The 14597-nt window shown below is 36.4% G+C and overlaps 1 protein-coding gene across 1 annotated transcript in view; it reads left to right on the top strand.

The window, feature by feature from the left end:
• Window positions 1-14597, top strand: part of cdh16 (cadherin 16, KSP-cadherin) — a 66651-nt gene that overhangs the window by 12806 nt on the left and 39248 nt on the right. Inside the window, exons 4-7 of the mRNA XM_051644856.1 lie at window positions 5124-5249; window positions 9377-9527; window positions 9624-9836; window positions 12215-12291. Of these exons, the coding sequence (XP_051500816.1) occupies window positions 5124-5249; window positions 9377-9527; window positions 9624-9836; window positions 12215-12291 (567 nt within the window). The remainder of the gene's footprint in view (window positions 1-5123; window positions 5250-9376; window positions 9528-9623; window positions 9837-12214; window positions 12292-14597) is intronic.

Raw genomic sequence — 14597 nt, 5'->3', positions numbered from 1 at the left:
AAAGAAGTGATATAATAAAAAATAATTATAAAATGATAACAATGCACAATTTACAATAATTTATTTACCATGTAATGTAATGCAAAGATTACTCACAGAAGGTGTAGAAGACTTAAAAAAATTAAATGCTTGAATACAGTCTATGATATTTGAGGAAAATTGTGCAATGTGAAGGGGTGAGGTGTGAAGTTGTTCATGGTTTGTGCCAAAAGATAATCTGTAATGAATCTTTATCCTCCTTTTTCTCTTCCCTCTCTTTTGTGGATACCTCCTGCACACACCAGTGCATTTCCACCCAATAAACATGCCTGGATCACAAACAATGCTTTATTTTTCCTTCTTCTGTATCATAATTTTGGTAATGCTTTATTCAGTTTTAGAAATGGTCCAAAGTTTGACCTTGTTCTACACCCTTAAGATCACAATCTTTGAATCAGTCTTGCTATAGCTCACAAACAGAGATAAAATCAAATATAATATTATTTGATATATTGCATTATATTACATTCAAAATACATTATATCAAATAACTCATGACGTATTAGTAATATATGCAAATGTGTATGGTGTTTCTGTTTTATTTTTTTATTTTTTACGGGAAAAGCCTTTTTCCACCCACTCCTGTGTGTGCTGTGATGGACATGTGGGTGGTTAGAGTCACACTGATTATGAAACAGATTAGTGGTCATGAAGGACTCAGAGTCTGTGTCATGCATTTCTCTTTTGTCTCTCATAGCAACATGCTGCACTCTCCTCATTTCAACCATATTTCTATTTTTTAAATGCATAAAAATAAACCTAAACATTTTTATCTTAATCCTCTTATCTCCATGTGTTCCTAAAAAAACACTTCTGGTATTTCATATAAAGAGCTTTATTTGCACATAAAGTTAAGTGGATGAGTTCAGCATGTGGTTTCAGCTTTGTTTGTTTGTTCTCATTCAAATCTATCAGCATGTGATTTCAGCTTTGTTTGTTTGTTCTCATTCAGATCTATCAAGTACAGAGGTGGTAATTCAGGACAAATTACCACACTGCCGTAGAACTGAATTAACTGCCCATTGTTCATTTCTATTTCATCCAAATATCTTTAGTTGCCAGAGAAATGGTATACATTTTTTTATTCACTTTTTTTTTGTTTAGACTCACAAAGCATGTTGTATTCCTGTTTTAACTAATTTGATTGCCTTACAGAGATTACTAGATATTACTGATACTGTAGATTAATTAATTTTATTAATTCCACCCCCTGTACCTCAGAGCTGTGCCCACACCTCTTTAGTATTCCTCAATCTATTTCTTATAAATAGTGTGACACACACAAAAAAAAAAAAAAAAAAAAAAATGCCAAAAAACAAAAACAAAAAAATGCCAGAAAAAAAAAAAAAAAAAAAAAACAATAAAAAAGAAAAAATAATACAATAATGTATAATGGTTTAAGTACCAAAATTGTATAGGGTCTCTTGTGACTCGAGGTATGTAAGAGTGTCTATTTTTTTCACTTCCCTAAATTATATTTTGTGTAATTATTTCATATCTTTTTAAGTTTACTATCACAGGATATCTATTTCTATCTATTCTTTGTGTATTACAAGAGAAATTAGTACTATATTTATACAAATAAATACTAAATCACTTTGACTTTCTGTGCAACAATGAACTATCAACAATGGTGAATTATCAGTATTTTATATGCGTATAAACAGTGGAATTCGATTTGTAAAAATAAATTCAAGGGGGATGGTGTAATCAAATATATATATATATATATTTATTTTTTTTTATTTTTTATTTTTTTTTTTAATTTTATTTATTTATTTATTTTTATTTTTTTGGGGGGGGGGTCCTAATACTTATGGGTCACTGACAAATAAGGTTGTACAAAGTGTTATAATGAAAAGTCTTTTAAAAATCTAGTTTAAAACACTTGTGTCATGTTCTCAGAAATGTAATCTTTGTGTCCAATTTGGTTTCATACATTTTTTTCACAAAAACAAAACAAAAAATCTAACTATAAAATTGTCAAGTGGTGTAACCATTAAGTAAAAAGTATTATAATACTTTCTTTGCACCTTCAATAAATGAGAGTATAAACAACTGAATCACTAATTTCCAAAAAGTTTTAAAACACATTTTTCAATATATTTTTATTTTTTATTAATATTATAACTTTTTGAGTCAAAAATATCAAGAAGTTTTCTCAGGGTTACACCACATGAACAAAATGTGCCTTTTCATAAAAATGTCAAAATAAATACCAGATGTTTTTTAAAACTTCACGCTCAGTCTTGACGGTCTAAAGGTGTCCTATATCTAAAAAAAAATCTACCTACATGTTGGTTAAACCACAATTTTTATTTGGTGGACAAAAGCATTTTTAAATATGAATCGTATTTTAAAACACAATTGTTTCACTGCTTATTTTTTTTAAGAAATAACAATAAAAGATTATTCTGCACTAGTCATGCCGACATTTCTTTTTTCAGGAATTTCAGCTTTTAATGAGACTTTGACTTTTGTTTTTTTTTGTTTTTTTTTTACACTCTCTGGACACTGCATGACATGTTTTACTTTAAGCCCCAGAAACAATATTAATATGACTTTAAACTCAGCAATTGAAAAATGTTCAACATAGAAGAGGTGTTTTCAAGTAAATGTTTTGTGTGAATTCTGTGTAAAGTATTTTTAATTTAATAGATCTGGGCAAACATGCGTGCAACTTCATCATTGACCCTTAGGACAAATGGCCATAATATGCACCAGTTACCCACTGTTATTGTATTTTCTGATTAATTTTGTAAAAAGAATCCACGTTATGATCATGAAAAGGGTTTTTCTCTAGATCGCTCAACCACTGCAGACACACATATTTTATACTTGTGGCGTAAGTTTCATGTGAACACTATGAAGGATAAGTCAACCCATCGCAAACTCAGACATACTTGTTTTACAGTGTTTTCATAAAACTGGTGTCTTTTTTGCGTGCTCAGGGTTGCCAGATTGCGTGAATAAAGCGTCGCCCTGGCAGCATATATCCAAACTGTACAAGTGTCCAGATCTGATTAGGGGATTTCACCTATAGAAATCTGGCAACCTCACACAAGTCGAAATCTAATTCTGACCAGCAAATCGCCCTTATTTAAAGTCTGTTATTTATCAAACGTATTAAAATTAAATATTACATATTTTACTTGCATGATTAGTTCTAAGAAATACATGACACAATTGATCTAAAGGGGATGGTAAGGGGGATGGTGGTTTTACAAGGGGGATGCTTTTTGGTATTTTTTGCAACAAGGGAGGTGGTATCCCCTCGCATCTCCCCCTCTACTCAAGCCCTGCGTATACACATACATAATATACATGTTATTTGTTACTCAAGGTGGCACTAATGTTTCAGTGATTTACTTGATTTACATTTGATATTGCTATTTGATGAAGAAACAACATCAAAGTAAATTTATAGCAAGTACTACACATGAAAAGTATGATATGATTGCTGTCGTTTGAGTGTACTTCTGAAATTATGTAAGTTGTGCATCTATTTAGACTCAGCAAGTGCCTGAGAAAATACACATAAGCTACACATAAGTTACACATACATTACACATGTGTAGATTATGTGTTATGTGTAGTTTAATATGTGTTTAACAGCCAGTTGCATCTCATGAAATTTCAGTGTGAATATAATGAATTCTGTTCTTGATTTGTCCTGATTTGTTGCATTATCTCTTTAATTTCTTAAACATAAACCATCAAAATATATCAAAATATATTTTATTTTATTGTTTTCTAATTGTCTTGAAAATATTTTAAAAATGTTACACTATCTGGGCATTTTGTACATCCATTTTTTATAGATATAAGTGTTGGGTCTCTAAAGACCTGAATATGTAAGAATGAGAGAGAAAAGTACCATGCATTTAAGGGTAAAGGGATAATTTACTCACAAATTTAAATTGTGAATCATTTACTCACCCTCATGTTGTTTCAAATCTGTATGACTTTCTTCCAGTGAAACACAAAATGAGATGTTAGGCAGAATCATTCACCATTCACTTACATTGTATGGCAAAACAGCCTAGCATCTCCTTTTGTGTTCCAAAGAAGAAATCAAGTCATACAAGTTTGGAACAACATGAGGGTGAGAAAATGATGACACAATTTTTAAGTGAACTATCCCTTTTAAGTTACAACATGCAGGTGTGTTTTAAAAAATGTCTTGCTCAAACAGAGAGCACTCTTAAACATTCTGTTAGATTTCAAACATGTTAATCTGAATCCCATCCATGAATGGACTCCAAAAGCAACATTCTCTTTTTCAAAGGAATACATTCTCAACATCAAACTGTTAACAACCACTCTTGTCAATCCACCATATCACTAAACATCAAAGATATAAACTGACTCAGTCTTAAGAGGATTCTATTACTTCTATCAAAAACAGGCCTTGGAAACTAAATAGATGACATCACCTTAGTTGGTGCACACCATTTTTAGAACAGCAGGACACACATTAATCTCTTCAAAGCTCTGCTCCCTTGACGGTTCTTAAAAGTGCGAGCAGGTCATTTTTAGAGAGGCCCACTGTTGTATACAAAGTGCTTGAGTTTGAAGAGCCATCTCCATAACAAACGGCTGGAGGACAAGGTATTGAAAAGATACACGTGTCCCCTCTCATTCTCCCTGCTCCAAGGTCTTCTCCTTCTTCGGTGCTATTCCACACCCTTTCCAGGACCGTTTGCATCGTTTGTTGCAGCAGAGTGGAAAATCGTGAGGGCAGCTGGATTATTTTGGCAGGTCCTGGCCTTGCCACACATAGCCAACTCTCAGTCATGCTAAAAGATCCAGAGTTCCCCTCAAACATCTCTTTATTGTTTAAGTCTGGTGTACAATCCAGTTTTAAGGTGCACAGTATGCCTTGTGTACATTGTACGAGGAAAGCATTTAATTATTTTTTTTTTTTTTTGCCTTTGAGATACTTGGTTGATACTTTGGATTCTCAAGTTACATTCAAGTTCATATACTGTTGATGTCTTCAATTGTATCGATTTGTTATGTTGTGTATTGTGTGTGTGTGTGTGTGTGTGTGTGTGTGTGTGTGTGTTTGTGTATATTTGTAGGTGAAGTGGAGTGGCAGTCCAGTGGAGTATAGCCTTGAGGGAGAGTTTCCAGAAATGCTCTTCACTATTAACAGGGAAGGAATAATTTACCTTAATGCTCCTCTGGACAGAGAAACACAAGACCAGGTAAACTGTAAATGCCTCTGTCATACTCTGTCAGATGTACAGTATAAATGTTCTAAACCCTGACTACTAAATAAGGTAAAAACATAATAAATGAGCTTTCTTCAAAAAGCAGCTTTGATGACTTCAATTATTATAATCATTACATACTTTGGGAGTTTCTCTTTTGAATAATCTGGTTCAATGACAGAAGAGTAAGTGTGCGAAATGTTAAAAGCAGAGGTGGTTAGAGTAGCCAAAAACTACTCAAGTAAAAGTACAATTACTTTAAAAAAGTACTCAAGTAGAAGTAAAAGTACTAACATAAATAATTACTTGAGTAAGAGTAAGAAAGCATCCAATTAAAAGAGTACTCAAGTAGTGAGTAACTCGTTACTTTCACAAATTATATAATAGACGTTAACTCCCCTATATTCCATTCCATAATACACAATTAACATGTATTACAGAATTATTATTATTATTAATGGAAATTCTGTCATCATTCAACATCATGTTGTTCCAAACCTGTATGACTTTCTTTCTTCAATGCAACACAATAAGGAGATATTAGACAGAATGTTAGCTTGAGTCACTACTTAATTTCAGTGAATGTTTTTTTTTTTTTTCTCCATATTTTGAAAGCGAATGGTGACCGAGACTGTCAGTCCCTAACATTCTGTCTAACATATTTGTGTTCCACATAATACAGAAGGTCACACTGGTTTGGAACAACAAAGGGTAGGGAAATGATGACAGAATATTAAATTAGGGCTGAGATATCACTTTAAAGGGGTTGTTTACACAAAAATGTAAATTATCTCATCATTTACACCCTCATGCCATCCCAGATGTGTATGACTTCCTTTCTTCTGCAGAACACAAATTAATATTTTAGAAGAATATTTTAGCTCTGTAGTTCAAAATGTTGATGCTCCAAAAAGCACATAAAGGCAGCATAAAATTAATCCATAAGACTCCAGTAGTTAAATCCATATCTTCAGAAGTGATATGATAGATGTGAGTGAGAAACAGATTAGCAAAAAAAATACTTTTTTTGCTAAATATTCTTCTCCCTGCCCAGCAGGGGGCGATATGCAGAGAAGAATCACCAAAAACACAAGAAGAATAATGTGAAGGCGATCTGTGTCTCTGTTTCTCATCCACACATATCACATCACTTCTGAAGATATTGATTTAACCACTGGAGTCTTATGGATTACTTTTATGATGACTTATGTGATTTTGTGTAGCTTTAAAATGTTGCCACCCATTCACTTGCACTGTATGGACCTATAGAGCTGAGAAATTCTTCTAAAAATCTTCATTTGTGTTCAGCAGATGAAAGAAAGTCATACACATCTGGGGTGGCATGAGGGTGAGTAAATAATGAAAATTTTAATTTTTGGGTGAAATATCCCTTTAAGGGCTCTTGTCAGATCTGGATGAATTTGTCAATAAGAAGAGAGGTTTGGAAACATTTCTAGTAATTATTACGATGAAAATATGAAAATGTCCCGCAAGGACATTATGTATAATGCTGAAATATAAACCAAAGCAAGATCATGCTTTATTAATGCCTTCTTTCTCTATTTCATAGCTTTTAAAGTCCTGCGTGGATTCTTATTTCAGTGTAGTTACAGTTTTCACTGTCGAAAGAATTTAGATCATTAGTTCTGTACAGCAGTACCGCTGCTCTCTAAATGCAGAGTACGCAGCCTGAGTAGGGCACCAACCCTGGTCGCAGAACACTCACTGTGTCTGAAACCGCCCCATCCACTATATAGTGCACTATTTCGGGTGTACACCATTTTGTAGGAGTGTAGGACTGCATTCTGAGTGAGCCACTCGTTCCCTACTTTTGTACACACATTCTTACCCACAATGCACTCTAATTTCTCGACGACAGTTAATTGCCCACAATCCACCACGGGGAACACATACGAGCTGGGAGTTTACTGCTTCCTTCACTCCTGCAATGTTTTATTTCATGCTGAATGTATTAAATAATTTTTTGACAAATCATTACTTGATTAAAATAACATAATAACATATAGAGAGACAAAACATACAAATACATTTTAAAATGTATTCTTTATTTGATCAAATGTGTTTACTCTTTATATTAACACACAGTATATATTAAAAATGACAAACAGAATGAAGATTTATTATTATATAGATTTATATCATTTAATAAGAATATCAAGTAAGGCCCAAGTATTTTAAAAGTGCATATGTGACATTGTTTCTGCGACACCCCCAGAGCTCCGACGCTTGGTTTATACGTCAGTTTCCGAATTCTCTCACTCATTTCGTTCAATCACTGCTGAGATATAGTGCACTAACTGCCATTCACTATATAGGAAATAGTGAATGATTGAAAGATTTCAGACAGAGCCACTCTCTTCACCATACTATCGCCTCACGCCCACACATCTCTCACACGCGTGCCTCACGCCCCTCGCTGTGCACTTGCAGAAATGCTGTCTGTTCGCCCTGCAGTTGTCAATCACGCGAACAGCAGAGCAAAAGGCATTTACACTTAACTTGGATGTTTACATGGATTTATACAGTTAATCCGCCCGAAGTAGCTACAATAGTTTCCAGTAAATGCATAAATACTGCTCATGACATGTGGGAAGCAGGACAAAGCGCACTGATATATTGCTGCACTGATTTAAAAACTGATGTCATAAGAGCCCAGTTACATTATCACCCTGAAAATGGCCATCACATTACATAGAAAAGCCCGTGTTAGCATTAGAGCCAAAACTTACCTCAGCGTGCTGCCTTAAGTTGAAGCTGAGATTTTAAACTTGAAATACCAGCTTGCCTTGGTGTTAAATGAAAGCATTGCATGATTAAACTATTATTTTTTTTCACTGTGCGGAGTGTAGAGAGTGTTTCAATTTGAAGAGTTTAATGCTGCAGCATTGGTGACTTGAGAGACAGTCTGTGACATCGCGCGCAGCAGTGTGAATTTCCGTTCTCGTAAAAGTCCCATTCAATAATTAATCTCTCAATAAATTACACATGAATTAAAATTAAACCCAGTAATGTAACGACAGGAATGCCGCCCATTGTGAAGAGGTAAATAGTAAAAAAATGTCATTAGAAATTTACTTGAGTGAGAGTAAAAAGTTCCCACTTTTAAACCTACTCTAAAAGTATTTATTTATTTATTTTTTTCAAAAAGTTACTCAAGTAAATGTAACGGAGAAAATGTAGCAAATTACTACACACCTCTGGTTAAAAGTACAACCTATAAACTGTGTGAGTGTTTTTGTTGTATTTTGTTTGTTTGTTTGTTTATGTTATATTATGTTATGTTTTATTTTATTTTTTTTTCCTTTCGTTTTGCTTCTTTATACTCAAAGCCTTTATATAATCAGCCTTAATTATTAAACTGTGCTCCCCACAAAATCCACATGACTTCCACTCAGATGAATTGTTTGGTGAAATCAGCTACGAATGAAAATCAGTTAAAATAATGCACTTACTTTCCATTCCCAAAGAAGAGCCAGCCATCAACAATACTATTATTTATTTTATACATAAAAACATCTGCTGTGGAATAGTGTGTAAAGGTAAACTGAATTATAAGGTTAAGTGTTTCACTAATGCTGATGGCTGTAATAGGCAGGTGTTTATAGCTCAGCGCTTTGCCCATCTAGTGCTCTGCATAAGTGTATATACTTGGTCAGTATAATGAGTAAAATGGCTTGAGGCAACAAGGGCAAATGAGGCAGCTTTCAGACATGGTGTTTGATCCCCATTCGTTATTGCTGTAACCTAAGAGAAAGTTCATCACATTAGCCCACTACAACTGCAGAACCATTTCAAAGACCATTGAATTTTAACATTTAAAGCCACTAAATTTTAACAAACAGTGGAAAGAAGGGTGTGCTTCGATGAACAACCTATAAACAGACACAAACACAATTCTGCTCTTATTTGGGACATTTTCTTTAGTCTGTATAAAGGGGATTTGAATGAGCACGTATTCTCTTCAGCTGGTTAGGTTTCAGATGACTATTGTATTCATTACAACATCAACAGACAGTGACACATTAGCTGATGTCTTTGTAAATGAGTATTCACAAGAATTATTTAAAGTACCTCTCCCAACCCTGTTGTTTTTCTCTTAGTTTCATATTGATATAGTGGTGGAGAGGCCAGATGGCAGAGAGATTGCTAAGTCTGTAGTGCTGAGAGTGATGGTGGGAGACACCAATGACAACAGGCCAACTTTCCCACAGATGCAGTACCATACTGTGGTTAAGGAGCTTGCAACTAAAGGTTACACAATCGAAGCAAAGAAATATGTTCAGTCTTGTTTTCGGCTGCAATCTACATTTGGAGAGTTTCTTGAATGGTATGATCTTCTGCTTACAGGTACGGAAATTCTCACGGTCCAAGCGGCTGACAATGATGATCCGAAAACAGATAATGTGCGAATCTTTTATCGGCTGGTTGGACAGATGCCTGAAACTCCACGGAATTTGTTCCGTGTGGACCGTGACTCAGGAGTGATCACAGTGCAGGCAGACAGCATGGAGGGCACCGCCCCACAGTACACACTCACCATTACAGCAGAGGATGCTAAAGGTTCACTTATCCCTCTTTAGATGATCAATGCAAAATCAGTCTAGTAGATAATACATAGTAATTAAACAAGTGCCATTTTGTGCAGTTTTCTCTGATTGGTTTGTCTGTTTAAAGATTCATTTTCTTCAAATTTCACATTGTCAAGTTCAAACATAATTCTATATAAAACCTGAGGTAGGGTGAACTAAGGTAGACATATTTGTGCTTTCAAATTACTGCAATTTACTGTGATTGTGCAACACTTCAGACCAACAAATGAGACAATCTGCTCCAGCTTACCTAAAATCATTCCTGCAGAGCTATGACAAATGAGCAGCGCCTTGTAGTACCAACACAAAAAGGCACCAAATCACTTTTCTGGACTTGGAATGACCTTCCCAACTCCATCCATGAAGCAGACTCCCCTCTCTGTCTTCAATAAAGACACAACTTTTCCATGAGCATTTGATCATACACTCATTAAAATACAGTATATAGGTTCCCTGGCCTGAAGCAAAGGAGGCAGGCTTTTCCCTGCCTCTCTAGAGCTGGGGAGGGGGACAAGGGGAGGGAAAAACAAAAACAAAAAAAGAGGAGAGGGAGAGGGCAAGGCGGAGCGACAGTGAGAGAGAGAGGAGAGAGAGAGAGGAGAGAGAGCGTTGGGGGCCGGGCGTTTGTAGTTACGGCCCGGCCCCAACCTCCTCCTCATCACAATATATATATATATATATACTGTATATATATACAGTACTGTGCAAAAGTCTTAGGCACATACTGTAAGATGTTTCACAAAAACATTTGTCTTAAGATGGTTATTTATATCTTTTGCTTTAGTGTGTCAATAGGAAATATACATTTTAGACTCCCAAATATTCATTTTGCAAATAGAATAGAAGAACAGGGAGCCCTGCAACAGATGGCATGACCCCCACAGAGCCCACCACTGAACATCAATACAGTCTGGGATTAAATGAAGAGACAAAAGCAATTGAGACATCCTGAATAGATAGAAGAACTGTGGTGAATTCTCCAAGAAGCTTGGAGCATCCTATCTTCCAACAACCAAGAAAAACTGTGTCCAGGTGTACCTAGGAGAATTGGTGGTGTTTTGAAGGCAAAGATGGTCACACCAAATATTGATTAAGCTTTTTTTTTTTTTTTAAGTTTACTGGACTTAGTATGATGTTAATTGATCAATGACAACTATTTATGGTATTATTTTTGAAAACATCCTCACTATGCAATATTTTTCACAAGTGCCTAAGACTTTTGCACAGTACTATATATATATATATATACAGTATATACGGTATCAGAATGAGCTTTATTGCCAAGTGTGCTCGTGTACTCAAGGATTTTTTATTATTATTTTTTTGGGTGATATGAGAAACAAGCAAGTAAGTGCACACAGAACATTACAGTGAGACACAGAATATAAAACAAGGTAAGAGTATAAATAGACATGCATATAACATAGTATGGCGTATGTACATATACAAGTGGTAATATATGTGCAAGGTAGGGGTAAGTACAGTTATTAAATTAAATGTGAGTGAATTTACATATGTACATAACATATTTATACGTTATTGCACTATGGGAGTCATGAAGGCAGTTTAATTGTTCATGCAGTAAATGGCCTGAGGGTAAAAACTGTTCTTGTGCATGGTTGTCCTGGCGCTGAGTGTTCTGTAGTGCCGGCCAGAGGGCAACAGTTCAAAAAAGGAGTGGGCAGGGTGTGTGGGGCCAGAGTGATTCTGCCAGCACGTTTCCTCACTCTGGAGACATACAGGTCTTGGAGGGTGGGCAGTGGGGCACCAATAATCCTCTCAGCAGTCCTGACTGTCCACTGTAGTTTCCTTCTGTCTGATTTGGTGGCTGAACCAAACCAGACAGTTATAGATGTATACAGAAGTCCACTATCATCTACACTGTGTATGTATATATATATATATATATATATATATATATATATATATATATATATATATATATATATATATATATTATTCTTGTTGCACTCTAATCTAGTAAATATAAATATAAACATACAGTTTAGCAAGAATATAGTCATGTTTGCATAGACTTACCTGCGGTAAAGCAATTAATGTACTGCACACAGAGTTTTGGTGTCCCAGATTACCCTAATTCACCCTACTGTAGTTATTGTAATTATGCAGCATGGTAAAGCTACAGTGCATTTGAAAGAGTTGGTCAAATTATAGACTCAAACAACAGGTCTCAAGGTGTCACTTCTTTCCCACACGGTGTGAATAGTGAGTCAACTGACATCTCGCTAGCATGTTTAATATGCTGGGTAGAATCTGACATGCAATTCTGTCCCCTTACAGTAATGGCAGTCAACGGGAACTTAATCTGCTCTCTAACTTTTTCTTCAGGGCTGAACAGCTCTTGCACTGTCATAGTCAAAGTTCTGGATGAAAACAACAACCCACCAATCTTCACCCATCATGAGGTAAGATGTGTTCAGCAATTCTTTCTGCTGCTCTCTTTCTGCATTGTTATTGTTTTTGGTTTTGTGAATGAAATGTTTTATTTTGATGTTGTTGCTGTCCATCAGTCTTTCTTTCTATCTCTGTCTCAGTTTATCTCTCTCTCTCTCTCTCTCTCTCTCTCTCTCTGCCTCTCTCTATCTGTGAGTGTGTGTTGGGTGTGTTAAAGACCTCTGTGCAAGAAAATTTGATTTACAGAGACAGATGAGCTTTCAGGGGAATTCATGCTTTAATCTCAGGCTTATAGAAGTGTAACAATTTAGCTTTGATGTTTTTTTTGTTTGTTTGTTTGTTTGTTTTTTGCTTTCTTCAGTTTTTTCTTTTTCCAGTTTTGAGCACTCCAAATGGACAGCATTCATGGTAATAATCAGATGACACTGAAATCAGAATCAGAATCAGCTTTATTGCCAAGTATGCTTACACATACAAGGAATTTGTCTTGGTGTCAGGAACTTCCAGTGTACAACAATACAAAAACAATACAAAAACAGCAGCAAGACATAGATAATAATAAAAAATAAAAAATAAAACTAATTATACACATACGTACAGACACACATATACATACACACATGAACATGGGTAGTGCAAATCTAATACAATCTGTTATGTACAGTGCAAATACAAATCTGTTATGTACAGTGCAAATGTTTTTTGTTTTGTTTTTTCCAGAGGAATGAAATGGCAGAAGAGGTTGGATGTGTTGGATAAATATAAGAAAGACTAAACTGTGTATTGCACATAGTTATTGCTCAATGGGGCAATTTAACTGTTTATGAGATGGATAGCCTGAGGGAAAAAACTGTTCCTGTGCCTGACGGTTCTGGTGCTCAGAACTCTGAAGCGTCGGCCAGAAGGCAACAGTTCAAGAAGTTAGTGGGCAGAGTGAGTGGGGTCCTGGATCCAGCCTTTTTCCTTTTTCCTCACTCTGGAAGTGTATAGTCCTTGAAGGGGGGGCAGGGGGCAACCAATAATCCTCTCAGCAGTCCGAACTGTCCTTTGTAGTCTTCTGATGTCTGATTTCGTAGCTGAACCAAACCAGACAGTTATTGAAGTGCAGAGGACAGACTCAATGACTGCTGAGTAAAACTGTATCAGCAGCGCCTGTGGCAGGTTGAATTTCCTCAGCTGGCGAAGGAAGTACAACCTCTGCTGGACCTTTTTCACAATGGAGTCAATGTGGGTCTCCCACTTCAGGTCCTGTGAGATGGTAGTGCCCAGGATCCTGAATGACTCCATTCCTGAAATGCTGCCACAGTGCTGTTTAGAATGGTGAGGGGAGTCAGTGTTGGGGTGTTTCTCCTAAAGTCCACAATGATCTCCACCATTTTGAGTGTGTTCAGCTCAAGGTTGTTTTGACTGCATCAGACAGCCAGCTGTTCAACCTCCCTTCTGTATGCAGACTCATCGTCATCTCGGATGAGGCCGATGACAGTGGTGTCGTCTGCAAACTTCAGGAGATTGACAGAGGGGTCCTTGGTGATGCAGTCATTGGTGTAGAGGGAGAAGAGTAGTGGGGAGAGCACACATCCCTGGGGGGCACCAGTGCTGATTGCACAGGTTCTAGAAGTGAGTTTCCCCTGCCTCACAAGCTGCTGCCTGTCCGTCAGAAAGCTGGTAATCCACTGACAGATAGACATGGGAACAGAGAGTTGGTGTAATTTATTCTGGAGTATAGCTGGGATGATGGTGTTGAAAGCTGAACTGAAGTCCACAAAAAGGATCCTTGCATATGTCCCTGGTCTGTCCAGATCTTGCAGGATATGATGCAATCTTATGTTGACTGCAACATCCACAGACCTGTTTGCTCGATAAGCAAATTGAAGGGGATCTAGAAAGGGTCCAGTGATGTTATTCAGGTGGGCCAACACCAGTCTCTCAAATTATTTCATGACCACAGACATCAGGGCGACAGGTCTGTAGTCATTAAGTGAAGCCATCTGGGCCTAAAGACTTCCTCGTCTTTTGTTTCCGAAAGATGTGGCTCACATCATCTTCACAGATCTTAAGTGCAGGTTGAGTAGCAGGAGGGGGGAGGAGGGGGGTTGCAGGAGGTGTTGGTGTTTGTATGAAATGAAGGTCAGAGTGGGTGTGGGGTGTGAGATTGGGCCTTTCAAATCTGCAGTATAACACATTCAGGTCATCAGCCAGTTGTTGGTTTCCTACAGGGTTGGGGTTAGGAGTCCTGTAATTTGTGAGTTGTTTCATGCCACTCCACACTGATGCAGGGTCGTTAGCTGAAAACTTGTTTTTCAGCTTCTCAGAGTAT

This window comes from Myxocyprinus asiaticus, chromosome 2 (genome assembly GCF_019703515.2).
Source record: "Myxocyprinus asiaticus isolate MX2 ecotype Aquarium Trade chromosome 2, UBuf_Myxa_2, whole genome shotgun sequence".
In the NCBI taxonomy this organism is placed as follows: Eukaryota; Metazoa; Chordata; class Actinopteri; order Cypriniformes; family Catostomidae; genus Myxocyprinus; species Myxocyprinus asiaticus.
The sequence above is the reverse complement of the archived record's forward strand: the minus strand, read 5'-3'. Positions and strand labels throughout refer to the sequence as shown.